The following is a 27044-nucleotide window of genomic DNA, read 5'->3' on the forward strand; positions in this document are numbered from 1 at the left end:
TTATTCGGTCGACAACGATCGAAGTTATTAGTTGCAAGTATGCAATAATTTTGTTTCTCCCAAATTTTCCAGACGTATCCGTGGTGTCCGACTATGCCTGACAAAAATTTGACTTAAGAAATAGCCAAAAAAAACCTGGTGCGTCGATGGATGCGTCTGGAAAAGGGCATCGTCAAGGAAAATAACCTCGAAGAGTTCGAACTCTGCGAAAGGGTGCCACGAACGAAATCCCGAATTCTCCCGACGTATCCAAGGTGTTCGAGGATGCCAGGCGAAATTTTGGCTCGTTATGTGACCAAAACAACCTAGTGCATCAATGGATACATCTGGATGAGCGCATCCTTGAGAAAAATTACCTCGCAGAGTTTGAACTTTGCTGAAAGGTGCCTGAAACAAACTTTTTAATTTTCCGGGCGTATCCAGGATGTCCGAGGATGCCAGGCAAAAAATTGACTCGTTACATAACCATCACAACGTGGATGGTTATGTATATCTATTTATATATGCTGTGACGATTTTTTTATTTCTCGTAACTAAAAGAAAGAGTAAATGAAGGAGCTGTCACAGATGCTCTCCCGTCCGTTTCGTTCGATGCTTCAGCCACGCAACAATTCCGCAAAGATTTCTGTAGGGCCTTGTTAAAAGAAAAGGAAGATTTAATTTATTCGTTAATCTTATCATTTCATGTAATTTGGGAGCGTTGATTTCGAACTGGAGGGAAGGCCAACCGTCGTTGTCAAGATATTTTGAGTGAGACTCACTTATTTTGCCATTTTCTGGGTGGAATGAGAGAAAAGAAAGATCGAGAGAGAGAGAGGGAAACATTCACAACGCAGGCGTACTTCGAGCAGGGCTCGTACGCACCAACCCACTGACACTATATTAAAACGTACACAACTACAGGGTGGTCAATCTGGAATGTTCCCGAATGTTCGCGAGACTCAAAATTTCCAATAATGGAGAAGGGATCTACATCGATACTGCGTAAGGGAGTCCCGTTAAAAGGGGCGTCAGACCTTATTAAGTTTGAGGGTGTTTAACTCGTGATTAAAAACGTGATCCGGAATATTTACTCTTCCCGTCGTCGTTCATCGCAATTTTGGTTATTCTCTGGCTAGGGGTTATTGTTAATATCGAAAAATAAATAATTATTCCCGTGAAAATTCGGCGCCCCGTCTAACGCCCGTTAGAGAGAACGGATGCTACGCACCTGTCATTGGACAGTAGAGAATTGGGGAAGAGGGGCGGTAATGCGCCGCGTAACGAGGATCGATATTCTGAGATTTTCGTGGAGTATCGAGCGGACTGAACGTGCGATCTCGGGAGTCAAGTTCACACACCGTAAGTCCAATCTTTCGTTATTCGTTTCGGTTGGTGGACTCGAGTTCGAAGAATATTCTCCCGTGAATTAATGTTTATTGATTTATCTCACGATAAAGTTTAATTTCGCTCGTTCCCGTCATTTTTCCTTTCGGAACATCGAGAAAACGTGTCTCGGCGGCGGCTTTGCCCCGCAGAAAGCCGACTTTCAATTTCATTGTTCCCCGCGTTCCGGTAATTCGGGGTAGAAAAAGTAAAATCGCATAAATTCTCCGTTGCATGGCCGTACATGAAAATCTAAGCGTTTGTTAGTAATTGTTCGTTAAGACTAGGGAGAAAGAGTCAGGAATAAGTATGTGAGTGTGTGAGGAAGTACGAGAACGTGGATCGGGAGTTCAAACGCGTTTCTGGGAGATAGCTCGGCTGAATAACCGAACGATAGCGGGGATTCAGTATTTTATTTTCTCCCGAAGTAATTTTTCATCATCGAATTTTATTTCTGAAATAATTTCTAATCATGAGTAGATCCATGATAGAAAATACGAGCTCGGAATAGATTATGCTGAATGTAGGATCCCGATCGAGTGAGTGCGGTAGTGTGTATCGATTCGTGACTTTTTTTCTTTGTTGTCGTTTCGTGTCGCGATCTCCCGAAATAACTTCTCATCGTAATAATCTAGTAACGAAATTCGCTTCTCGAAGATTGTAATATTGACGAAGATTAAAGACTTTGTAAAATATTGGAATATTTGGTGTTCTTGTGAATTATTTTCAAAGTTACGCCGCCCTTCCCGCTGAATCAAGCCGGTCAGCTGTTCACCTTTTTCTTAGTCGAGTCGCTTAGCGACTGGCGCCCAAAGAATTAGATTCGAATAAAGAAATCGACGAAAGAAGAAGTTGAACTTTTGTGAAAAAATTGGTCACAATGCATATATAGATATACAGAATGCCTGTTCGCTATTTTAGTCCTTCTAACTTTTAAGCCCCACCCACACCGACAGGAACGCACAGCAACGAAGAGACGCTACGGACGAAACGGAAACGTTCGTCGACCGGAACCACGCCGGAGTCCTATCAAAAGAGACCGACGACGATGGAACTGGTCACAGACGGGCAGACCGTTACACGAAAAGGCACTGAGAAAACAAAAACAACGGACGCAAAAACCCGGGCTGATCGAAGCGGACCGGCCCCCCGGCAAAGGGGATTGGCTTTTCTGGTCAAACCGGGTACGGACATGACGTATACAGACATAGTACGGAAGATACGGACGACGATACATCCAAAGAGGAGCCACGTGCAGGTGACGACTTTGAGGAAAACTAAAAAAGGCTTGTGTCTGCTGAAGCTACAGGCAGACGCAGGCAAACCAGACGGACGCAACGAGTTCGAACGTCAAATACAGAACGCGATCGGGGAAATGGGCAGCGTCAGGGCTATGACCTCCAAAGTCCAATTGGAGATTATGGACCTGGACTGTGTTGCAACTCCGGCTGACGTGACTGACGCACTGAAACGGGAAACAGGACGAGACGCGGACTTCCGAGTCCACATTTACGGTTCGAACCGCACTGAGCAGTACATGGCGGTCTGCGAACTAGAATCGCGGGAAGCCGATGCGCTGCTTCGGCGAAGTAGAATCGGCATCGGCTGGGTGTATTGCCGCGTTCGGAAACGACTGACGGTGACGAAATACTACAGGTGCCTTGGTTTCGGCAACGAATTCAGACGTACATAGAAGTCCAGTTCTTACGGGCGGCTTGAAGACAAACTTTCTGCCACCCAATCCGTCGCTTGGCGGCGTGACGTTCGCACTGTGACGTCACGGGTCATTGCGGTGTTTCCGCTCGAGTCATATGGGATCGGGTCGTCGAGCGAGAGTTCAAGCCCTCATTGTTTTGATGTGTTTTTTTTTTATCGGATCAAGCCAAAAATGTTTGACATAATACTTTGAAGCCTAAAAGAGACTTCAATATGTCCGTATTAATTCTATTCAGATTATTTCAATTTAAACAGTAAGCGTTGATTCACAATTTAAATATAGATTATTGTGGTAGTAAGCTTACAGTTTAATAGTAGTGTCGTGGTTATGATCAGTGCACCGTAGCTCGAAATCTCGGGTTCGATTCTTGCACTCAGCAAATTTTTTTTTCTTCGTTTACAGCTTATACTCATTTCGAATTAAAAGAATTTAAAAAAAATCAATTTTTCCCTAAGATGAAAAAGATTTATCTTAAAAAATGTGAGTAGAAAGAAAAATCGCCCTCAGTGCAGAAAGCTATAAGAGCGAAAAGGATGCCATGATGTCCCCAACGCATAACAGCTATGAGAGCAAAAAGGACGTCCTATGTCCCCAACGCATAACAGCTATGAGAGCAAAAAGGACGCCCTATGTCCCCAGCACATAACAGCTGTAAGAGCAGAAAGGATGCCATGATGTCCCCTGCACATAAGCCTACGGGAGGAAGTGAGAGCGAGAGTGAAACGCGCCACTAGCGCCGGCGCATTTCAGAACTAACGCTGGGGACATGTCCCCGCTAAAGTCGGCACATAAGATTCTTATGGACTACTCTTCTATGTACGTCTGAATTCGTTGGTTTCGGCCACATAAAGGCTGACTGCAAGGACGTGGACAGGACAAAATGCTGCCGCAAATACGGCGCACCCGGACACTACGCGATGGACTGTAAGAACAGACTTCACCGGAACCGGGAAGTGCGCCATGTTCCGGGCCGCGCTGGAGGAGTGCAGGAAACAGGCCGGAAGACGGACAGAATAGTTCGGGGAAACTTGAACCGCGATTAGACCGCAGACATGCTCCTACCACAGATAACCGACGAACATGACGCGGACATCCTGATCCTGATCCTGAAGCTCTGCAAGGAGGTGAACGAGGATCCCTGGGGAACCGATTACAAGATTGTGACCGGCAAACTAGGGGCCCGAGTCCCACCGGAACTCAAACACGCCGAAACAGCAGGACGGATTGTTTCCAACCCACCCAATTCGGACGAACGTGATGGACGATGCTGACGTGCCGGCGCCCCCCGTCTTTGCCGCAGAGGAGCTCACCAGAGCAGCGAATGCGATGAAGATTGGCAAGGTGCTGTGATCAGAGCCTCCGGCTTGGGGCTCGCCTACGGCCGGAGATACTTCTCGACCTGTACAACACGTGCTTGACGACAGGAACATTCAGGGGTCGGTCGAAAGAGGCGAAGCTCGTCCTTATCCCAAAAGGTAAGGGTGTTAAAAGTCGAGTTGTGGCGAGAGTGATCGACGTTGAGTTTTACGAAGTGACGAGGTAGCAACGAATATTGCAGGAGTGAGCGGACTGTGCGAGTGACTCGAGCGAGAGATGGTGCTGGAGTTAGTGCCTCTAGCGTCTGATGGGGTTGCGAGAAACTTAGCCGAGATTATGTTTGGTTAAGTTATTTCAAGGAGGTGAAAAACCTCATTTATTAAACACAAAATTATTATTTTGATCTTTGCCATCGGGTACAATCAGGCGCTCACGCCAAATTAAAGGCGGGTATGTTGAGGTGACTCGCCACCGTGATCCCTTGAGGCTGACCTCCGGAACCAGGCACGGTGGAGTGTGTGGTGAATCCTCCCGGTGGTGAGTAACGTCTGCGGCTGGTGCCACCGGCTCCGGCCCTGGTAAATCGGGCGCAGTGGCTGGACTGCGGCGTGGCGTATTTAGAGCTTCCCACTCGCTGCCCGAGCTGATCTCGGCTTGGATGCCTCTGTGAACCCGGCAGGCAGGCCGGGTTTGAGTACTGGTGCTGGTAAGTTCCCGAGGAGAGTCTGGCAGTGGGGACAGCAAAGGGAGAGCTCCGCCGAAGGATGGAGTCGTGAAAGCGATTCTCGGTAAACAAGAGAAAGGGTAATCTGAGGGAGTAGCTCAGTAATTCCCAGAGAGGGTTCGATTTTGATCCGAATTGTCGATCGATCCTTGCTCCTTAAATCATCGTTCGGAAGATCTAATGTTGACGCGAAGGAGTGATTCACCGGGCCGCCTGGCGGCCGGTGACTGAACGAATGGTGAGCGCGCGCTTGCTGGCTCGCGAGAGGGCTTAGGAGGTGCTGTCGCTCTGCGTGAGCGGTAGGGCTTTAGCGCGTGAGAGCTCGCACTCGGCTGTGCGCTGTACTTCTCGCTGTCTCGCTCGGTTGGGTGAGATGCCTCGCTCTCTCTCGGCTGTCGGTGTTCGCTCGCGTCTCAACAAAGGGTGATCCTAACACGCCGTCGGCCTACCGATAGTTGAGTTTGCTTGACACGACAGATAAACTCTTTATACAATTACTGAGACCGATACTGACGGACGTGATGCAGGCCGCAGGGGGTCTCTCAGACCTGCAGTTCGGTTTCAGGCGGGGTCGATCGACGATTGGAGCGATCCAAAAGGTGGTCAACTCCTTCCTAGAACTGGATAGACATTGCCACGCAGCACGACCTATCGTAATGCTGGCGACGCTCGGCATCAGGAATGCTTTCAACTCAGCCAGGTGGGTGGATATCTTGGAGGCGCTGAAAAGCAACTTCGGGATCCCATCGTAGCTGGTTCAGGTTATAGAGGATTACTTGAAAAACAGACGGATAGCGTACGAGACGATCGAAGGGTGGGTAACAAGACAAGTCATCGCTGGGATTGCACGGGAGTCGATACTGGAATCTGACTTCTGAAATGATTTATACGACAGCCTGCTTCGGTTGGAGATGCTGCTCGCAGTGCTCCTCGTCGCCTACGCTGACGACGTAGCAGCGGTGATCACAGAGCGGTCTTTCGAGCTGGTGCAGCTGACGTTGAACCAGACCATGAGACGAGTTGGACGTTGGATGACAGATCACGGACTGCGACTCTGCATGAGAGTGGCGACACACGAGACGGAGATCAAGGGGGAACTCAAGTACCTGGGGGTAACCCTCGATACGAAGATGACCTTCTGGCCTCACATACAGAAGATAGCCTCGAGGGTGGCCGAGAGGATAGCATCCTTGAGCCGCCCGATGACAAACACATCGGGACCGAGGCCAGGGAAACGGCGACTGTTAATAGCGACAGCTCGCTCGATCCTCCTAAACGGCGCGGAAATATGGGCAGACTCCCTGAAGACGAAGAAATACTGTAAGACAATAACGATGGTCCAGAGACAAGGCGCGCTGTGGATTGCTTGCTCCTGCCGAACAGTCTCTGCATAAGCTGCTTTGGTGGTGGCGGGCGTAATACCCGTGGATCTCCTTGGTTTTGAGCGCAAGAGGATCTACAGGAGCAGCGCGGACATAGGACGAAAGAACGTGGCAATCGCCGAGCGTGAAAGGACGATGGACATGTGGCAAAGACGGTGGACAGAAGAACGAGGTGGAAACTGGACGAGACGACTTATAAAGGACCTGAGGCCGTGACTTCGAAGGAAGTTTGGAGACGTGAATTTTTACGTCACCCAACTCTTAACGGGGCACGGTTACTTCCGACGATACCTATGTAATATGAACCGAGTACGGACACCGGACTGTAAGTACTGTGGACACGAACGAGACGACGCAGAGCACACATTTTTTGTGTGTAACCGCTGGACAGGACTCAGACGAGAACTGGAGACAACGATAACATCATAAAGGTGATGCTGCACGGACCCGAATGGTGGCGCTTAGTCACCACCTACACCTGAAAACATACTGAGACGTAAGAACGCGGACGGCTGTATAACAGATGACTGAGTGAGCAGACGGAGTGACGCGACGTAACGAAATACGGAGGAACGGCACGAACGGATGAACACGCACAGAACCCCCAGTCAGAAGTAATATCAACATAGTTCCTGGCTGGGGGAGGACATCAAGGAGGTGGCTGTTTAGTGGGTACGCCTGTTTTTTTTTTTTTTTTTTTTGAGGAGTCCCACATACTCCTTTAGTTTGCAAGACTGAGGGGAATCCGTATAAAGGATTCACCAATTCCTTGTAAAAAAAACCATAATGATAATAATACTGTGGCACATACTCCCGTAGGAGATAGCCTGTAAAGGATGAGAAGAAGAAAACCGAACTCCGTGATCATCCAATATTATTAAAGTAATTTTTGAATTATTTAATAACAAGAGATACTCATTTTGCGGAGATAGGTTCGTTCCTCGCGTCCAGCTAGTTTGGAAATGATGGAAACCGCCGAAAGTTCAACATTTCGAAATCGGAAGGTTGAATTTTTGGTACATGTGTGGTGAAAAATAGTATACATCCCACGGGAGTGAAATTAGATTATCTCAAACCGCGTGCTTGTCAATTCTGTTGTCTGTCAATTGGCAATTCTACCCGCGGTTTGACGTAGATTTTCCCTCCTAGTTGAGTAATATACTATTTCTTTACACCTCGGTTGAAAGTACGTGTTACGACATTGATTTCAAAGTCGAAAGTTTAAGATTTCTGCACTGTCAAAACTGCACGCCTGACATATGTCACAGCGGGAACAATCTTTTTTTGTATATTCTGAAGGGTTTGACGTATTATTTTTTGACATTTGAATCGATATTGCCAACACATTTTTTGAAAGGCAATGGGAAAAAATCATCGGGAAACCATACGAATAAGGTTATTTTATTTATCCAGAAATATGTTATGGAAATGCCATATATTATTTCCAAGCACGATTATCAAAATAGCACTATACTGCTACAAATCCGTACGAATAACATACGTTTATCCTTTTCGATAAAATAAACACGAAGGTAAAAAATAATGTGAGCGGGCTGATAAAATGAATATAGTCGTTCGGAATAATGATCTATTTTCAGGTTCATAGAAATGCAAATTATCATATAAATTAGTTCCGCAAATCTTGTGTATTTGATGCCTGCCCCCGACGAGCAGCACTTGCTTCGCTCGTGCAGCAAATGTCGGAGCAGGCGCGTCATTATGACGAGCAGTGCAAGAATTTCAAACTTTCTGCCCTTGTGGTGTAATATACTATTTTTCATATTTTTTAGATGAACGGCCATCATTTTTTCTAAATTCATATGGATGATGTTTCCGCAAAGAAATTTCTGAAAAAAAAGTGATCTGAATTGCGGCCACCCTACTCCTCACGGAGAATGGAACCAACGACCAACAGATTACCAGTCGGAGCTCTTACCACTACGCTAACCGCTGCTTGGCAAACATATAAACATTTTTGGTTTAACGGTTACAAGAACCCGGTCAAAATTTTGATTTTCTAAATGCTTGCACATCTAAAGTTTCCACTTCCATTTCTAGCTAAGCCCTGCATATCTTATCAATCTCGGCGAAATTGGTGAAGTCGAGTAGACAGCCTCCTTTGTCATTTACTTTCATCGTTGCAACGATGGCGGCAAATTAAATTTTGGAAAATGTCGCATATGTTCATCCCTGAAGGAAGAATGAAAAAAAACATTTCGCACTACAGATAGATATTTTCAAATACTCACCATATCAAGAAGTATAAATACACTTAGGGACGAAATCATTAGTAGTGCAAGAGTCCTTCTGAGCCATCTAGCTCTAACAGCGCTCCCGAGGCAAGTTGCACCGGCGAGAACAATCCCAAACAAGGTGACAACGCCCGCCCCACCCCAGGTAAATGGTCCCCATGGCTGGACTCTCCAAATGGGTGCGGTGCAAACCATCACAAGTGGACCACCGAGTAATGAGAGGGGTGAGAAAGCTTCGCCACTTGTGTGGAACGCAGCCTCCACATTCGGATCTATGAAATGTAGGGTCAGCCAGGAAGCGTGACCCCGCAGTTCCGCTCCACCGTCTGTCAAACAGAGCGGTAAATCCACGAAATAATACGAAATCAAGAACATTTTGGGCATAAACAGACCTTTCAAAAAACTTTATCATACGTTCCCCAGTCTTTGAGAATACTATTCTTAGAATCACTCTACTCCATTGTCATGAATTGAAAAAAAGTCATCAATCGTTTTCTAAACAATATGCAATTTTTTTAATAACATCCACCATTATCAGTATCGACATAGCGTAGGACACTGTGTGATTAGAAGTTTACGTAAATAATAAATCTGTAGTGATTTTTTCAAACAATTCCGTTTCGGTGCATTTATTTTTTGAAAGTATTATCATTTTTTCTGCTTATAAAATATAGATTTGTATAAGTAACTTGAACATATAATGATTTAGGCTCAAAAATTGTAATAGATATGAATCGATAAGAAAATTGAATATTTTAGCATATGGTTGATATAACTGTCATCGAATTTGAAAATATTGATAATCTTTTAGTTCAATTGAAGAAGTGTTTTAACGAAGACGCCACATCACCTCGATTATCAAGTTCTTTTCGCAGCCGAAGTCTAAAGTCTTCAGAATCTTCCTTATTCCTGCCATCCACATATTCCATAGCAAGTTGGTCGTTCGAAGGCTCAGCATCGGCTAGGGATGCCAGGCTTTTCGTGATTGCCGGCTTGAAGGGCTTTAGAGCCCTCACAATAAAATAGGTCACCAGACCGGCTTTCTGTAAAGCCTCCTCGCGTCGCTCACCATAAGCCGGTTCCACCTCAAACTCCCCATTTAGAAAACTCAGAGTCGCATTAGAAATGTGCACTCTACTGTAATATTCAAAGGATCCAGTCATTGGAAATAAACTAAAAAATGAGAGCAAGCCACACGAATAATATTAGCAGAAAAAATTTTTCCTAAAATATATGAACCTCATTTATCATCAATCGACTGAGTCAGCTTAATATGACTCAGTAATCTTGTTTGTGGGAATTATTTTAAAATCCGTGTCCAAGTGAAAAATAAACATAGCATAGAGCATACGAGGCGTCTTACCCCAAACCAACAACTGCTTGACCTGTTCATTTTTTATTTTGCTGTTTTTCGTTCTTTATACAAACTCATCGGCAGAAATTTACTGGTTATTTTAACAACTTTCTCTAGAAAAGCTGTGTGCACAATTTTCAATTATTTTTTCATTTACCTATTACTCTTTGAAAAACCAGGCGAATCGAATGGATGAACGGTCAAAAATTTCGTCATCGGAAAATCTTTCGACTGTGAATCTTTCGAAAAATATAAAATGAATTAGTCAACCGGATTTTTCAATTGTAAGCATAAACGATTTTTTCCTAGAGTGATTATTTTTTTCAAATGTTTTCGAGTTATTTCATTAGCAACCATTTTTTTTTACTTATTTGCGATCATGGCCAAATTGTTCACTCCACATGCTTTTATGATTCTTTTTGATTACATTTTTTTTCAATTCCCGGTTTCAAATATTTTTCAAAATTAAATTAGATACTACATATTAAAACGCCAAGTCAACTCCCGGAATGTATAAATTGCATTATGAAATTCCATCAGTAAATTATGTATCTGAAGTGAAATTATTTTCACAAACTGATGAATTTGAATAGTGTACAATTTTTTAATTTTGTAAATTTTGTAAATTTTTTTTTTATTTATTATTGTGATTGCGTTCTCCAATTGGGGGAAATTTTATTGCGCTCGCCGTTTTCGAATTGATCAATTTTTAATTACGCGATTTTCGCTCGTTTTCAAAATAAAAATAAAAAGGTTTCGATAATTCAAATTGTTTTGATTTTATACAAAAAAAAATATTATTAATTTGAAGCAATATAATCTCGAATTCGTACCGCGACCTCTTGAATTATCGATGATGTTACGGAATTAACAAAATTTACAAAAATAAACAAAAAAAATTTACAAAAATACAAATTATCTACAAGAAAAATCATCCCTGATTCTAGCAAGCAAAAGAAGAATAAAAAATTAAGGAACAAACCCCAGTCTATGGGATCGAAACGTCGCTGAATCTCTCCGACAGTCTGAGCATTTGGAAGGTTAAAAGTAACCTGCTGTCCATGTGTTATGGGATCGAGACGTCGCCGAATCGCTCCGAGAACTCCGTGCAACGGAAAGCTTGGAAAATTTAAAGGTTAGGTGTGGACCGTGGATTATGGGATTGAAATGTCGCCAAATCGCTCCAAGAATCCAGGCATCCAGGAAAATTAGGATAGGTTAGGTTGCTTGCTAAAATCAAGAAGAATGTTCGAGGTCAGCCTTTTTGTGCCGAGTCAGAATTTTGAGGAAGGACTGCCTGTCGAATGAGTCGCGCAGCGCTTCTTATACCCGTTTCCCCACCATAAAATTATCAAACGCCGAATTTTTGTGTTTTGGACGCGTTCTGCGCATTCTAATGTAACGGGACTCGCTATTGGCTCGTTGCCATGATTCGTGCCTCACCATTGGCCGATTGCGATTTTGCCCGATGCGCCAAATACCGCTTTTATGTTTTTCAGAATTATTTTATAATGATAAAATCAAAAATTTACTCAATTAATTATTTAACCATTTTTACAAATGTTTTATCTCATAACAAAGTTCAATTTAAAAAGATTTGATGTGGTCGAAAAATTGTTGTTTGGGTTGCGGCTGGTTCGAGAACATTCGATCTACGTATGCACAGTAAAGCACATTTTTATTTTATTATTTTCAAGATTTTACTACAAAATTTCATGTCGCAATTATTTTTCCTCGATCCGTTACAATTTTCCGCGTCTTTTGAGTCCAGCTACAATATTTTCCGAGATCGCATTGAATTTTAATTAACAAAAGAAAAAAATATTGTAGTTCGAGTTTTTAATACGCGGCGCCGCTAGTATCGCGCTTCACCGCTTGTATCGGGCCTTTGTATTACCCACCAGTACGGCCACCGCCGGCCAGCAATGACGCGGTTCACCGGTCGTTGTTCGCTCTCAGGAAAAACATCGCGCTGCGTCGCGATGTATTTTTGGGGTTAGGTTCGATTTCGGGTCGTTCGGGAAGTGTTACGTCACAATATATAGAGAATCAATTTAAACTTTTAAACATTCAAAGATTTATTTTTCATTATTCAAATCTTAAAAAATTCCCAAAAATCGGTGATTGTATTCCAAAAATTTTAAGCTATCGTCTGTAGTGGAAGTATGATTTTTTCTGTGTTTCTGAGCTATTAACGTTGAAAAATTTCTTAAAAAATCGAGAAACACTCACTTCGGACCAATAGTTAAATATTTTGGTATTTAAAATTGACTTTCTTTACAATTTTTGAATAATCGAATCAAAATTATGGACCTTGATCAGCTAGTAGTTACCAATTCCCAATATAATATGGTTATACGTAGAATATTTGAAGCTATTACACGTCATGGAAGAATCGGAAGGAACATTTCTTTTTGATTGAGCATCGTGGTAAAAAAATTGCAATGATTCCGTATCTCAATTAATGGCCACTTAAACTAGTCCAGCATGGCGCTCATGGCAAAAAACCCGGATGCACTAAACTCTTTATACTATAACGAGTTAACTTTGAACACCTCGTTTCTTCTGAGAATTTAAGGAAAAAGGCATGACGAGAGAGAAAACGTCGGGTACCGACGATGAATTCCTCTCGAGAAAAATGTTTCTGAGTCAAAAGCGAGCGTTATTTCATTTTATTTGATTTGATTTTATTTTATAGGAGCGAGCGACAGTCGGCCAAGAAGAGAAAATCGAAATGAATTGAAAATATCGTATTGAAAAACACCGTTAAATCTATCGAAAGGGAAGGCATAGGCGTCAAAGTCATCAGTATTTTCATCATCGAACATCGAACTCTTGATGAAGGGTCGCTAGCTCGAAGCCTTCACTCGGAGCTATCTCACCTCGGAAGGCGTTAAGGAGTTTCAATACAGGCGATACAATGTTGCCATGCTGAACCATGCTAGAAACATAAAAAATTTCAAAAAGTTCAGAATTTTATAAAATTTGGTGAGCATATTCTTTAGTGCCAAATTTGACAATACAAATTTTTTTGAGATTTTTCTTCTACACAGTTATCGAGTAATTGGTCACTAAAGTTCAGGTGTGTAAGCATAGCGTAAGTATAGGTATACATTCCGGGCATAAGAAATCTGCTTTAATGCGTAATTACTCGATAACTAAGTAGAAGAAAATTTAGAAAAAATTTGTGTTTTCGCACTTGATGTTGAAGAACATTATCACCAAATTTGATCAAATTCTTAATATTCAGACTTCTGTACCGAAACTCCTTAAGTAGCATCGGGGATCTTCAGAACATCTCGGCTTATAGAGGTCACCGACCATCATCGAAATAATTTGTCGAAATTCGGGAAACGAGTGAAATTCGATTTTGACGAAATTTCTAGAACAATCCTACAAGAACTACTAGAACAAGCCTACTCCTGCGAGTAGGCGAAGCGCGGGGGAGGGGTAAGACCCGAAAGTATAAAAGCACGACCCCGTAATTAAGGAGAGACTTTTCGTTTTGGAGCGCAACGTGACCTAACGTTTTCTTTCGAGCCGCCGTTGACCCCGTCAAGAATTCGACGTCACCGAATTTTCGAGCGGAAAATCCGTGGTTCTTTTCCGGAATTCTCTATATTAAAACGGGAGCCGTGAGCTGTCGTTTCACTTGCCTTATTCGTCAATAATTTATGTATTTTGTTTGAGAAAGAACTCTATTTTGTATTGAGAAATTGTTGTATAAGGAGCGATATTGTTTCCGGGTAACGTTCACGTTTGAGAGACTAATTCCATACGTTTCGCGTGGTAAAACATCAACCGTTTATTACGTTGTCATAAATTAAGAATTGCCGAGAGAAATTCGTCTGACTAGTACCGCGAAGTCCGTAGGTTAAGTTTCATTGAAATATTTTTATTGAAATCTGACAGTCGAAATTATAAAAAAGATAACTGATTATAATCAAAATATCGAAAGAAACTTGAATTATTATATCTGAAAACTTTCCGGAAACCTTGAATATTTCATTGATCAACATTGTATCAATTATAATTTAAATAAACTTTCATTATGTCATTCCGAAAAATATTGTTTGAGACTAGATTATTTTTCTTATCGTTTAAGACCTCACCCTTTTACCAATTCGATATTCACTTCCAACTATGACCGGGAAAATGTAAGGATCTCGCTCTCCATAATATTTCATATAAATTTGTTTACGAAAATTCGGAAACTGGCGCCCAAGAGTTATCGAGATTGAGGCGTTTGTTTGTGCGACTTACGAGAAAAGTCGCTATAATGCAAAATACTTATAAAAACCCAGTACCAGAAAGTAATGAAAATTCAATATGAAAATTGAATAAAAATAGGTTATTCCATTTTTTCCAAGTCCAGAAAAAGATGCTTTCATGACTGGTGTAATAGCTTCAAATATTGTACGTATACAATCATATTATATTGGAGATTTGTAATGAATAGTTGATTAAGATGAATAATTTTGATTTGATTATTCCTTGTTCTTAATTTGTTCCTAGATTTTTTTAGAAATTTTTCACCGTCAATAGCTCACAAACACTCAGAAAAAATCATACTTCCACTACGAGCGATAGGTTAAAATGTTTGGCATACAATCACCGATTTTTGGGATTTTTTTTAGATTTTAAAAAATGGGCGTTTTTTGGATTTTTTTTCCAAAAAAAGCTGTTCAGAAAAATCTAAAAAAACTCCCCAGGGTGTCTTTTAGACTTAACATAACAATATAAAAAACTAAAATGGCAGGGGTCAGGGAAAAAGTCCGCCGGCTCCACATGGAATACATTGTGTGTACATTGTAACGCAACGCTCTTGTCGACCTGGCCAAACGTCGTCACGCGTCGGTTCGAGCTACCTTAATAAAAAGGATCAGGTATGAAAGAAACGTGAGAACGCGGAATTTATATTTGAAACATGTTAACAAATTGAATGTATTAAATTTTAACCGTTTTTTATAGGACAGCTTATTTTGAATTTCATTGAATAATTCGCGATCACGTTCGCCGATTATCGGAAATTATTTTTCGTTGGCAGTTTGAAAAATTAAATCGATCTTTGATTACGTGTTCTACGCTCGACTTAAATTTCTAATGAAAACTCGGAAAATTGTAGTCGCTCGTTTGGAAATGAGAATTCAAAAAAAAAAATTCGATAATTTAAAAATGTTATGATTTCATACAATAAAAAAAAATATTTGATAATCGCGATATAATCGTAAATTCGTACCGCGGCCTTTCGAATTATTAATATAATTTACAAATTTTACAAAAATTACCATTCTATTTGACTCAGACTCATTTATTTCCAATTTTAAACTTAAAAATTTTTGAGGAGAAAAATTTACAAAATTTACAGATTTACAACATTATTCACAAGAAAAATCATCCCTGATTCTAGCAAGATAGAGAAAACTAAAAAGAATTAGGCTAGGTTGGGTCGCTAGAATGGGTTGGGGACTAGAGTGGGTAAAAAAAATCGACTCGGTTTTTTTATTTTTGGATCCGACACATAAAAACTAGTTCCTAGGCACCTTTAAAAGGTACTCACCAAAAGTGAGCTCTCAATATTAAAGAGAGGATCCTCCTCATCACGATTTTTCATTTTCATTCCAGTCTCATATAAAAATGGATATATTTCATTTTTAATTGATTTTGTTAAGCCAATCCTCCTCCCCTCTCCACATCTTTTTGTAGGAAATTGAATGCTCTACAAAAAAAGCGTCTTGTTGTTTTTTATTAATCTAACCATTTACAGGATATTCGGGGTTAGAGGTTGAAGAAGTTATTGTAATTTTTTTATGTATTTTTAGTTTGGTTACTTATTGAAACATAATTATCATCAAATGAGTGTGGCATATTTCCATTGGTAACTAAAAGTTCTTATTCTATTGAAATGCTGTCAAATTTTTATAAATATTCTCAAAATTTATAAATAATATGGTTAAATTTAAAATAGTTATCAAAAAACTGTTAAAATCAGTACGCATTGGAACTGGAATATGAATGCATGCTACATGATTAAGGTAATCGATTAAACCGAAGAGGTCTTTTTTGTAGTCAATTTCCTACGAATTATGTAGGGCGGGAGGGGGGAGGGGGATTGGCTTAACAATCGATTATAGATGAAATATTGTCATATGTGATTAAAATGAAAATAGAAAACCGTGAAGAGGAGGATCTTCCCCTTAATATTAAGAGATCACTTTTGGTGAGTACTTTCTAGAGGTGCTCATGAACTAGTTTTTCGGTGTCGGATAAAAAAAAACGAAGTCGATTTTTTTTTACCCACCTTGAATGCGGACCCCAGTCTACGGGATCGATACGTCACCGAGTCTCACCAATATCCTAAGCATCCGTGACGTTAGGTAATTTATTGTCCGCGGCAATGATTAGAACGTCGTTCCATCATCCTGTACAACAATAATTCGGAGATTTTTAGGGTAGGAAATGAACACTAGACTACAGGCTGCAAACGTCGCCGAATGCCGTGAATATCACAGACATTCAAAAGAAGAGTTAGAGAGGTTATGTTCTTTGCTAGGATCAGGGAGATTACTTTATAGTCTCGACCGTGAGATGCGTGAAAGTTCATTTTTTTTACAATTTTATTTAACATTGAAATTATCAAAACTAATTAGCGTTTATTATTTATTAATTTTTACGAAAGTTTTATTTCACAATAAACATGAATTATTATTAAGAATTCAAATTGATCGAAAAAATGCTGTTCGCGTCGTGATGTGTTGTTTAACATTCGATCTACGCACACTATCAAGCGCATTTTTGCTTTATTATCTTCTTGAATTTATTTGCAAAGTTTGATAACGACTAATTACAATATTAACAATGATCTTCATGATTTTTAAAACAAAAACACGAGGTATAAATTTTCGATGTTTTAGTTCGACTTGTTCACGGTTCGCGTCGCTAATGTCGCGCGCCACGGCTTTTTTCGGCCTTTAAATCATCGTTCGCCAGTATGGCCGTCACCTGTCAACAACGACGCGATCAATCGGTCATTGTGCGCGTTCAAGAAAAATATCGCATCGGATCGCGATGTTTTTTGAGATTTTGAACTTTCGAGTCGAATAGAATCGGATCATGGATCATTACGTTGCAACATTACAAACTTTTTATCAATTTCTATTGTCTCTGCGTATACCCTTTCGAGTTTTTATCAGCTGAATCCATCATTTTAACCCCACTCTCTTGCAAGATCCCCGTCTATTCCCCCTTGTAGCCCATGCACGCACGTACACACACGCACACAATGGATTTAACAGAGAATGCATAGAGTGGTTTAAAGAAAATTACCCTGCCATTCCACTGCTTTCCATTTTATTGGCAAGCTCGACATCCTTGCTGTAAACATCAAATTGCCATTGTCTTTGACCGAGTACACCAGCTAATACGGCGCCAGTATGTATTCCAACCCGCATATCGACAGGACTATTGGTGGTAGCTTGGACGTATTTGATCGCATCAACCATTGAGAGACCCATATGGACGCTTAATACTGCATGGTCCGGTCGTTCGTTCGGTGCTCCGCTTATGCAGTAATAACAGTCTCCAAGAATTTTTATCCGCAGTTGTTCGTATCTGGAATAAATAAGTACTATACAATCACTTTGATTTTTTCTTTCCCAGCAGAACGCTCAACATTTTTTTGTATGTATATTTTTTTTTTTTCAATTCAGGTTCGGATACTTTTACCATATTTATGAAAACGATCAACATATATTAAATTTCGCTGTCCTATAGGGGAGACTTAGGCAAAACGCGGGACTCTTCAGACTGTCCCCAACCAAATTTTGTAGCTGTTCGAAAAATTCTTCTTTCAAATGAATTTATTATTTAAAAAATGGAGAGGCATTCTCAAGAATAGTGATTGAATTTTATATCTTGACTTTTGATGCAAAAAGAGTTTTCTTTTGATCTGGGGAAGCAACTGTTTGTCTGCCCGAACAAATTCAAATATAAGAGTTACCCATCTCGAAGGTTTTTCTCGCTAGACACTGTATGACGTAACATTTTTCCCCGCTACTCGTACGAATTATTGTCCTGTGGACAGGGTTTACGGCCCATTTTTGACGCTTTTTCGACTTGTTGCCTGGCGGTCGGAATAAGACTTATCGTTGCGTAAACATAGTTTAAGTTTGAGAAATTGTCTGTAATGTCTTTTGGGCGACAATTACCTTTAGTCACCTTCTACCTATGTACAGTCCGGCGTGGCGCTCACGGGGACAAACCTGGATGTACTAAACTCTTATACAAAATACTTCGAAAAACCAAGTGCCACAAAGTATTGAAAATTGAATAAAAATGTCATTCTATTTTTTTCCAAATCTAGAAAAAGATTCTTCCATTGCCCCAAAAATCTTCACTTCCACCCAAAAATGAAACTGTACAAAAAGAGGGGCCTGTCGAAGAATATTAAGAGATCGTGCTTTGGTATTGAAGTTTTGCGATGATAACATGGAATTTTTTTTTTTTTATATTTTCCTACTGTCATTTGCCATGCTGCAATAATTTCTAAACGGCTTTTCATAGCAGAGTAGATGCTCTACAAAAAGTTAATTGAACCAAATCCGTAAATTGAATAATATTATAGATTCCACCGATTTAAATCAATTTTACATCGAAATTTGTATTTAAATGGCTCTACCGTTTGGACTATTTTAATTAAACAGGAGGGTGGGGATCAAATGTTGGAATGACTAAAATTTCGAACAGCTAAAATCTCGAGTTTATAATCTTCGAATGATAATATGGAGACAGATAGATTCGACTAGAGCTTTGAATGCCGAAAATAAATAAAGCAGAAACTGCAAGGTTCGAAGCATGTTTACATCGAAAATAGAATGTAATAATCGCCCATAGGACGATGACTAAAATATCGATTTTTCGAAAATTCGACTATCACTCTGTCGATTCATAAATTACAACAGTCAGCGATACTGTGAAAATTCACAATTTTGAAAATATAATAACGAAAGACCAAATATTACTGAGGTTGAAATACTGAAACACCAAAAAGTCGAACAGTTAAAATAGCGAAAGGTTAAAAAGTCGATCGATCAAAATACAGAAATGCAGTGGAGCTCCAAATATACACGTCTCACTCACTCACTTACTCAGACCGGTGATCTCCAATTTTAAACATTGCCATTTTGACTTTCGCCTTTTCGAGCTATCGCTATTCTGCATATCTATAAGTTTTATAGGCTCGAAAAATTCACTTTCGATTTTTTGCTACTCTATATTCTGGTCTGTCTGTAAAATAATTACTCTCCATTTTAAATTCGAAAATATGAATTTTTGACATTCAGATGGTCTGTTAAAATTGCATTTGATGAAAACTATTGAAATATATATTTTCGGGTCAATACGAATTCAAAGAAGGAATTTTTGATTAAACACGCAATCTGCTGAATAGTCCATCGGGAATGAGAATTTCGAATTACTTATTTTTCTCCAAACTGATATTACAACTTTAAAAATTTCGAAATATCAACCGTTATACAATTCAGATATTCGACATATTGAACCCCACACATTTTGTACAATAGATGTTTAAGCTTCTAGAATAATCCTCCAGTTTATATTGCAATGCAGCAATTTTTACTTCTTATTTCTTCAAGCCAAATAATTGTATTCGGTATAAGAACTAAAACCTATACTTTTATTGAGAACATTCAACGGATAATAAATCACATTTCAGTAAATTTTTAACCGGATTATGTCGTACAATTTCGTTATTTTATGATTGATCTTTATTTGAATGAAAAATTTTAATGAAAAGTAATGAGCCGGACAAGTACTTTTAGCACATATTTAAACATAATTTGTACCGATCCAAAATCGACGTCGAATATTGTCAATAATACCAGGGGATCTTGAGAGTCTGAGCGGAATCGATTTTCTTCTAAATCTCATACTTTTAACTCATATTTAAACATAAATCTGTATCGATCCAATCGACGTCGAATATTGTGAATAATATCAGCAGCTCCTGAAAGTCTGAAAAGAATCGATTTTTTTATAAGTCTTTGCCACCATAGAGTAAGAAATGACTAGCTTGCATGTGATTTTTTTGGATTTAAAAGCTTCTTAGACCAATTTAATAATGTCAAAATTTGGAGTTACTCATAAGTTACTTGTCCTTCGATTGATATCATAAATTTTAGTGCTGTACGTAACTCAAATGGTAACTTTTTTCAATTGATTAGAAAATACTTGGCCTCGAATTGATATAATAAATTTTAATGCTGCACGTAAATTAGATAGAATTTTTTTCAATTGATTTAGCTGTTCGAATCAAATAAGAAGAATGAGGCATCGGTTTCCAAGTTTTTTTTTATGAATGGAATTATCAGCAAACACAACACCATCAATGTACTTGTCCCAACCTTTTTTTCCCCAGGGGAAGTTTATGGTTTGATATCACGTCTATTTTCTCGAAAGTTCCTTATTTACATTTTGATGACTATATAATTTTAATTTTAATTTCTATGAATTATTTACGATTTACTGCTTATAACGTTGGTTTCCACGAAAAAAAAACCTATTTTTTGTCAAAATTGTACTGGAAATATTTCGTCACGGGTCTATCCTTGGACTTTGGCGATTTTTTTCTTTGTACTCTGATAAGTTTTGTCAATTAGGAACCCAAGAGCATGGTGGAAAGCGGGTTGGAGGCCGAGATATGATTTTGGCTTGTAACATCTGATTCGCCAAAAAAGACTGATACCGCACAATCAGTATACTAATGAAGAATATTATACACAAATGCTGTAGGATTGTAATATATTTGATATTTTCTTACGGTTCGAAATCATTTTCGTTGTGTGACTTAAGAAGTTTTGTTTACATTTTTTGTGGTATAATGCGAAAACAGGCGACCATCAATGTAGTTGTCCAATTTTTTTCTCTCCGAGAGAGGATTTTTACGGCTTGATATCAAATCTTTTTCTGTGGCAGTTTTAAACGACAAAAAATATTCTTAAATAAGATTTTCTAAAGTTCTCCAATGTTTCTATCGTGATATTTAAAAATAATTTCTCCAATTATTTTCTTCAAGTTTTGTACAATTTATAACAGTTTGATATTCTTCGAATGTTTGAAGTGATACCCTCAATTTTTCAACCATTTCGAACGGTGTCCATAATTTTGTGGGATGAAAATCATTTTCCGTAAGGTTTTTCAATATTTTGTATCATTGTGAAATTTTCCCCCTTCATTTATAAATTTTGTTTTCAATTGTATTGATGGAATCATTGTGAATAAAGAAAATATGAAGATTTTTCAATGTAACGAATTTTTTGATTCATTTTCCTTAAAATTTGACAGAAGGAGAAAGAAAAAAATATATATAATGTTCACCAAGTCTACCAGAATTCGTAATTTTCACATATGTTTATTGAATTCTAATGCTAGCAATTTTTATTTCATTAAAAAACGTGCTTCCAAGGACTTTTTGAAGCAATTTTTTCCATTTGTATTATCATACCCAGAGATAGAAAGTTGACGCACCCACATCGATGCACAAAATTTTCAAACTCTGCATGTAGCCACCATACCAAGGTTCAACCGGACAACAGAAAAAGTATGAAGTGCGTCAAGACCAACAAAATTGCTTACTTTTTAATATAAGCATTGCATTTTGAAAACATAACTTCTTGTGCCATTCATAAACAGGCCATCGCTGAATTTTTGTAACATGCATCATAATTTTTTATTATTGATTATTATTTATAATCCATATCCAAATCCTATAATTCATGTATAATTTTAATTATTTGTAGATATCCATATTCCATAATCAAAAATAGGAAGTACTAATACCTGGCATGCATGTCAATACACAGAATTTTTCAAGTTTGCAAGTATCCGCTGTGATTTATTCATCTAAATTTTGAAGACGCCAAAGTTCCCTTAGGGAAAAAAAGATTTGGACAAGTACATTGATGTTTCCGTATTTCCTGATCATATCACGAAAAATGTGATACAAATTTCATAAAAAACATAATGAAGCCGACTATAAATAATTTCAACAGAACAATTGGAAAAAATTTCACAAATTTTGAAAAAAAAATACAAATCTGTAATTATTTGGTAAAGTGAAAAAAAATTCAAATAAAACATGAGAAATAAAAAACCGAAATATCACGCTTGAAAACATTTTGAGAAACGGTGCCCCATTTTTCTTATCTTATTGTAAAAATAAAATCAATTAAAAAAAAATCCATCCAAGTTACTTACAGCCATAAAATTAATTATATCAATTCGAGGCCAAGTATTTTTTAATAAATTGAAAAAAGTTACCACTTGAGTTACGTGCGGCACTAAAATTTATGATATCAATCGGAGGACAAGTGATTTATGAGTAACCCCAATTTTGCCAATTTTACCCGCACCACCGCGAATCGTTTTATTCAGAGAAAGTATACTCGGCGAGCCTCGGGCCAGCAGACGACAGGGCTGTCAATGTACTTGTCCCGAGACTCTACCGAGTCTCTTGATATACAATGCCATCAGTCAGCCGTCAGTTTTTGATGTTATAACAAATGGATTTTCGACATTACGAAGTGCGGGGTGAAAAAAAAAATATTTTTCATCTAATAAGTGTATGTGGTTTATCATCTAATAATGGCTGTATGAATTCGATTCAAAATTCTTATATGACTATAAAAAAAAATGTTATGTAAGTTTTGTGAAAACCATGTGGGTTAGTTTACCCTCATCGCAGTCGGTTCGCGAGTATTTATTATATAGGACATATATTAGTATTGGGAAATTTCTCCTTCTACTAATTCTTTGATTTTACGTTTATTTATGACATAATGTTGTTGCAATCCTGATTCTGGTTTATTAAAAATTTTCAACGGGAGTTATGTGAGAAAAAAAAACTTTCGTTCATTATAAACTCTCAAACGTTCTTTCCAAACAGAAATTTCATGTTATGTTATTACATTATACAAAAAATATGCGTGGTTGTATGTAAATGAATGCAAATAAATTTTGAAAAACTTTGGTCAAGTAAAAGTGTCTAATTCAATGTATTGTTGTCATATTTTCTTTCATTTCATTTGGCTGTCAAAGTATTCGATTCTCTATACGATTATGATGTCAGCCAATGAATATGTGAAATAAATATTATTCAACATATAAGTCGATACGCAATGATAAAGGAACCATATGAATTGAATGTCAACATTTTGATGCGCAAAGTGAAATTCAAGATTTTAGGACTGGTTTACCCCCTTAATTTTTTTGATCTGAGGAAAACCCGAAAACACGTCGATTTTATTTTTTTTTGCTCTGCAAAATGGCGTTTGTTTTATTAAAATCGGATTGTAAGTTTTTGTTATACGAAAAAATTCTGAACATTCGGGGGTGGTTCACCCCTTTGCCGTAAGGGTGCATAAGAAGATGGACATGTCATATGGGTTATTTGACATGCCAAACATTTTGCAATTGGTTTCGTTTCGATCGGTTGAGTGCTTCTATATGAAACACTCTACCAGACGCAAAACATGCCGAACTTTGAGGGTTGATTTCACCCCTTAAAAATAACTTTCGGCCGATAAAAAAAAATACGTGTCTCTTATTTTTGGATGGACTATGACATAGAAAAAAATTATCAAAATCAGAGGCGGACACTAAAGTACCTTTCCTTGTAAGTAAATGACTTCATGGTTTTCGATGTCTAAGTCGACGACTCCATGGTTCACGATGTCTAGGTCGACGACTCCATGATTTTCGTTGTCTAGGTCGACGGCTCCATGGTTTTCGATCTCAAGGTCGACGGCGCCATGGTTTTCGATGTCTATTTCGACGGCTCCATGGTTTTCGATGTCTAGGTCAACGGATCCATGGTTTTCGGTGTCTAAGTATATTTCTCCGTGGTTTTCGATGTCTAGGTCGACGACTCCATGGTTTTCGAAGTCTAAATCGCTGGATCCATGGTTTGCGGTGTCTAGGGCGACGACGCCATGGTTTTCGATGTCTAGGTCAACGGATCCATGGTTTTCGGTGTCTAAGTATATTTCTCCGTGGTTTTCGATGTCTAGATCGACGGCTCCATGGTTTTCGATATATAGGTTGACGGCGCCATAGTTTTCGATATCTAGGTCTACGGCGCCATGGTTTTCGATGTCTAGGTCGACGATTCCATGGTTTTTAATGTCTAGGTCGACGACTCCATGATTTTCGATGTCTAGGTCTACCGCGCCATGGTTTTCGAGGTCTAGGTATATTTCTTCATGGTTTTCGATGTCTTGGCATAGTTCTCCATAGCCTTTGCTCTTTAGATCTATTTATCCATGGTTAGCGATTTCTAGGCATCGCTAACCATCTAGGCGATGTCTCCATGGTTTTCGATGGAAAAGTATACCGAGATATCGAAAACCATGAAGCCGTCGACCGAGACATCGAAAATCATGGAGAAATATGCCTAAACATCGAAAACCATGAAGAAATATACCTAGATATCAAGAACCATGGAGAAATATACCGAGACATTAAAAACCATGGAAAAATATAGCTAGACATCAAAACTATTGAGAAATATACCTAGACATCGAAAACCATGGATCCGTCGACCTAGATATCGTAAACCATCGAGCCGTCGACCTAGACATCGAAAACGATCGAGCCGTCGACCTAAGCGTCGAAGAAAATGCTCACGGACGCATTGCCTGTTCTCAGTGACCATGGTATAGTAGTAGTAATGACCGACTTCGAACAGGCACTGAGAAACGCTTGCAGATGTGCTTTTCCTCGCGCGATCATTGCCGGTTGCACCGTTCCCTACGATGGAGTAGGTGAATTTTCGCAACAACAAATATAAACTCCTCAGATGTTTCATTAATTTCTTACAGTAGGTATACTAGCAAAAACGCGGGCATTACGCGTCATTATCATTTTCGTTATCCCCTTCGTCCAGATATTCCTCATCGTCGTCGTTTTCAAAACGATTCGGTGTTGTCGTCTTGACTTTCAAGGCACAATAAATGAACTTTCCACCGCAACTTTATTTGATGATTCCCGTTTCGCGTTCACGATTACCGTTCGTGAGATTGACGTTTTCCTGTGCGCAACAAACCGTCACTTTCTAACATTAAACATAAGTTGGCAATAAAAGACACCATGTGAATAAATAGAGACCTCACCTTCCGATATATCGAAATATGTCATTTTTTAAAAAAGATTATTATAATAATATTAATTTATTCTCATAATTTCTCAGGCTATACTTAAAAAAGTGCGGACGTTGCATTTGACACCTGCAATCAGACAGGATGTGGTGGCAAAAGTATTTTTAAAAAAGTAATGTGCCTCGCATATTTGCCAGCATCGAAGATACCAGGAGAATATAACGCCCTCGAAAACACTCTGCCAGATCAGTTGCAACGAACATTGGCAGTGTTCTTACGATACTATGAACACCAGTGGTTGGGGAGAGTGAAACCCCAAGGATTCAGCGTGTTCCGACTATCACGCAACTAATAACGTGATCGAATCATACAATAGCTTGCTGAAGTCCAAAATGGGGCAGCATCCGTCGGCTTGGGCTTTCATAGGTGAATTTTATGATTAATTAATACAAAGTTTAATTAATACCTGTTTACTCAGAGGAAAATGTTGTATATCAATTAAGATTCACATAAATGAGCACCTCTTAATGACAGTTTATATGTAATTAGGCAAACTCATTAAGCTGAAATCCAATCCCAAGAAGACATTGCAAGCTTAAAACGGGGTAAACGAATTAGTCAACATCCGAGATACTCAACGATTTTTAGGCAAAGAGAATTGCGGAAAGGTTTGTTCTTTATACTTTCTCGAGGACTTGAAAACTATTAGGTACTGGAAGTGAATTTTTACACCTCTTGTACTTATGATGATTCAAATACAGTGACGGCATAGGTATTCTCGAAACTAATCAATGTTTTTTTAACTAACCTGGGACAAACTTGCTGCTGGAGAATTCACAGCGTCGGAATTTCTCGACGTGACTACAGGGCTGAAAGGTAACGTGAATCAAGTCTTAATGCAACTCCCGGAGAACCATTCTGAAGATGAGGAAAATGAGGAATGAGAGGAAGCTCCCGAAATCATTGCGCCAGGTAAATAAAGTAGTAATTTATTTTTATCAACTTTCAGATGCATATGAATGGAAGGAATTTTATTCTTGAAGATTTCACGCTCATTTTTAAAAAATATTTGGAAAAACTGTAGTCCATAAAAAAAAATTGAGCCTAAAAAAGGTTCAGCGTAATGCACACTAACGAAAAAAATTAAAGGGTCAAAAAACTTTTCCGAATTTTTAGTGATTTTTCAAAATGTTGTATCTCAGTGAAAAATGGTCGTATCAAGGTCTAAAAATAAGCATTTTGAAGCTTCAAAGTTTCTAGTTTCAAGATCTTGTAGCAAAAAAATGCAGACCCACATGTTCTGCGCAATTTTGAGAAAAAGTGTGAGAAAAAAAATTTGCATACTTTTTTTTCCAACTCCAATTTCCAACTCCAACTCCAACTCCAACTTGGAAATTTTTCTTTCCAACTAAGCCATGGTATTGACCGGATAGCTGGTTTATTCAGCTTCAATTTGCTTTTTTTAAAACCTCGGTAGGATCATTTTTTGTCGAGATGTTGAACTTTGAATGAAGAAGGACCCTTTTGTCTTTAATCGATGATATCTCGGCAACCAATAGTCGCACAGAAAATTCAAGGGCAGTTTTGAAAACGGGATTAAACTTCCTACAAGGTTCCACTGCGATCTTGAAGAAATTTTTTTTTCCATCCTTATCGTGCATATGAAAAAAAACAGGAAAAAAAGGTAATTTATGGTTTTTCAGAAAATCAACAGCCAAATTTCAAATAATGATGAAATGACTATGTTGAGTAATGTTGAGTAT

General features: G+C 38.9%; 1 protein-coding gene across 3 annotated transcripts in view; it reads right to left on the reverse strand.

Moving 5' to 3' along the window:
* Positions 1-27044, reverse strand: part of Ac3 (Adenylate cyclase 3) — a 146562-nt gene that overhangs the window by 69867 nt on the left and 49651 nt on the right. For 2 of the 3 annotated variants that reach the window (XM_043432097.1, XM_043432100.1), the window contains exons 3-5: positions 17438-17722; positions 9608-9894; positions 8755-9083 (exon numbers count right to left, since the gene is read on the reverse strand). In XM_043432097.1, the coding sequence (XP_043288032.1) occupies positions 8755-9083; positions 9608-9894; positions 17438-17722 (901 nt within the window). The remainder of the gene's footprint in view (positions 1-8754; positions 9084-9607; positions 9895-17437; positions 17723-27044) is intronic. The other variant, XM_043432098.1, reaches the window with a different exon arrangement.

The sequence above is a fragment of the Venturia canescens genome, chromosome 11 (genome assembly GCF_019457755.1).
Source record: "Venturia canescens isolate UGA chromosome 11, ASM1945775v1, whole genome shotgun sequence".
In the NCBI taxonomy this organism is placed as follows: domain Eukaryota; kingdom Metazoa; phylum Arthropoda; class Insecta; order Hymenoptera; family Ichneumonidae; genus Venturia; species Venturia canescens.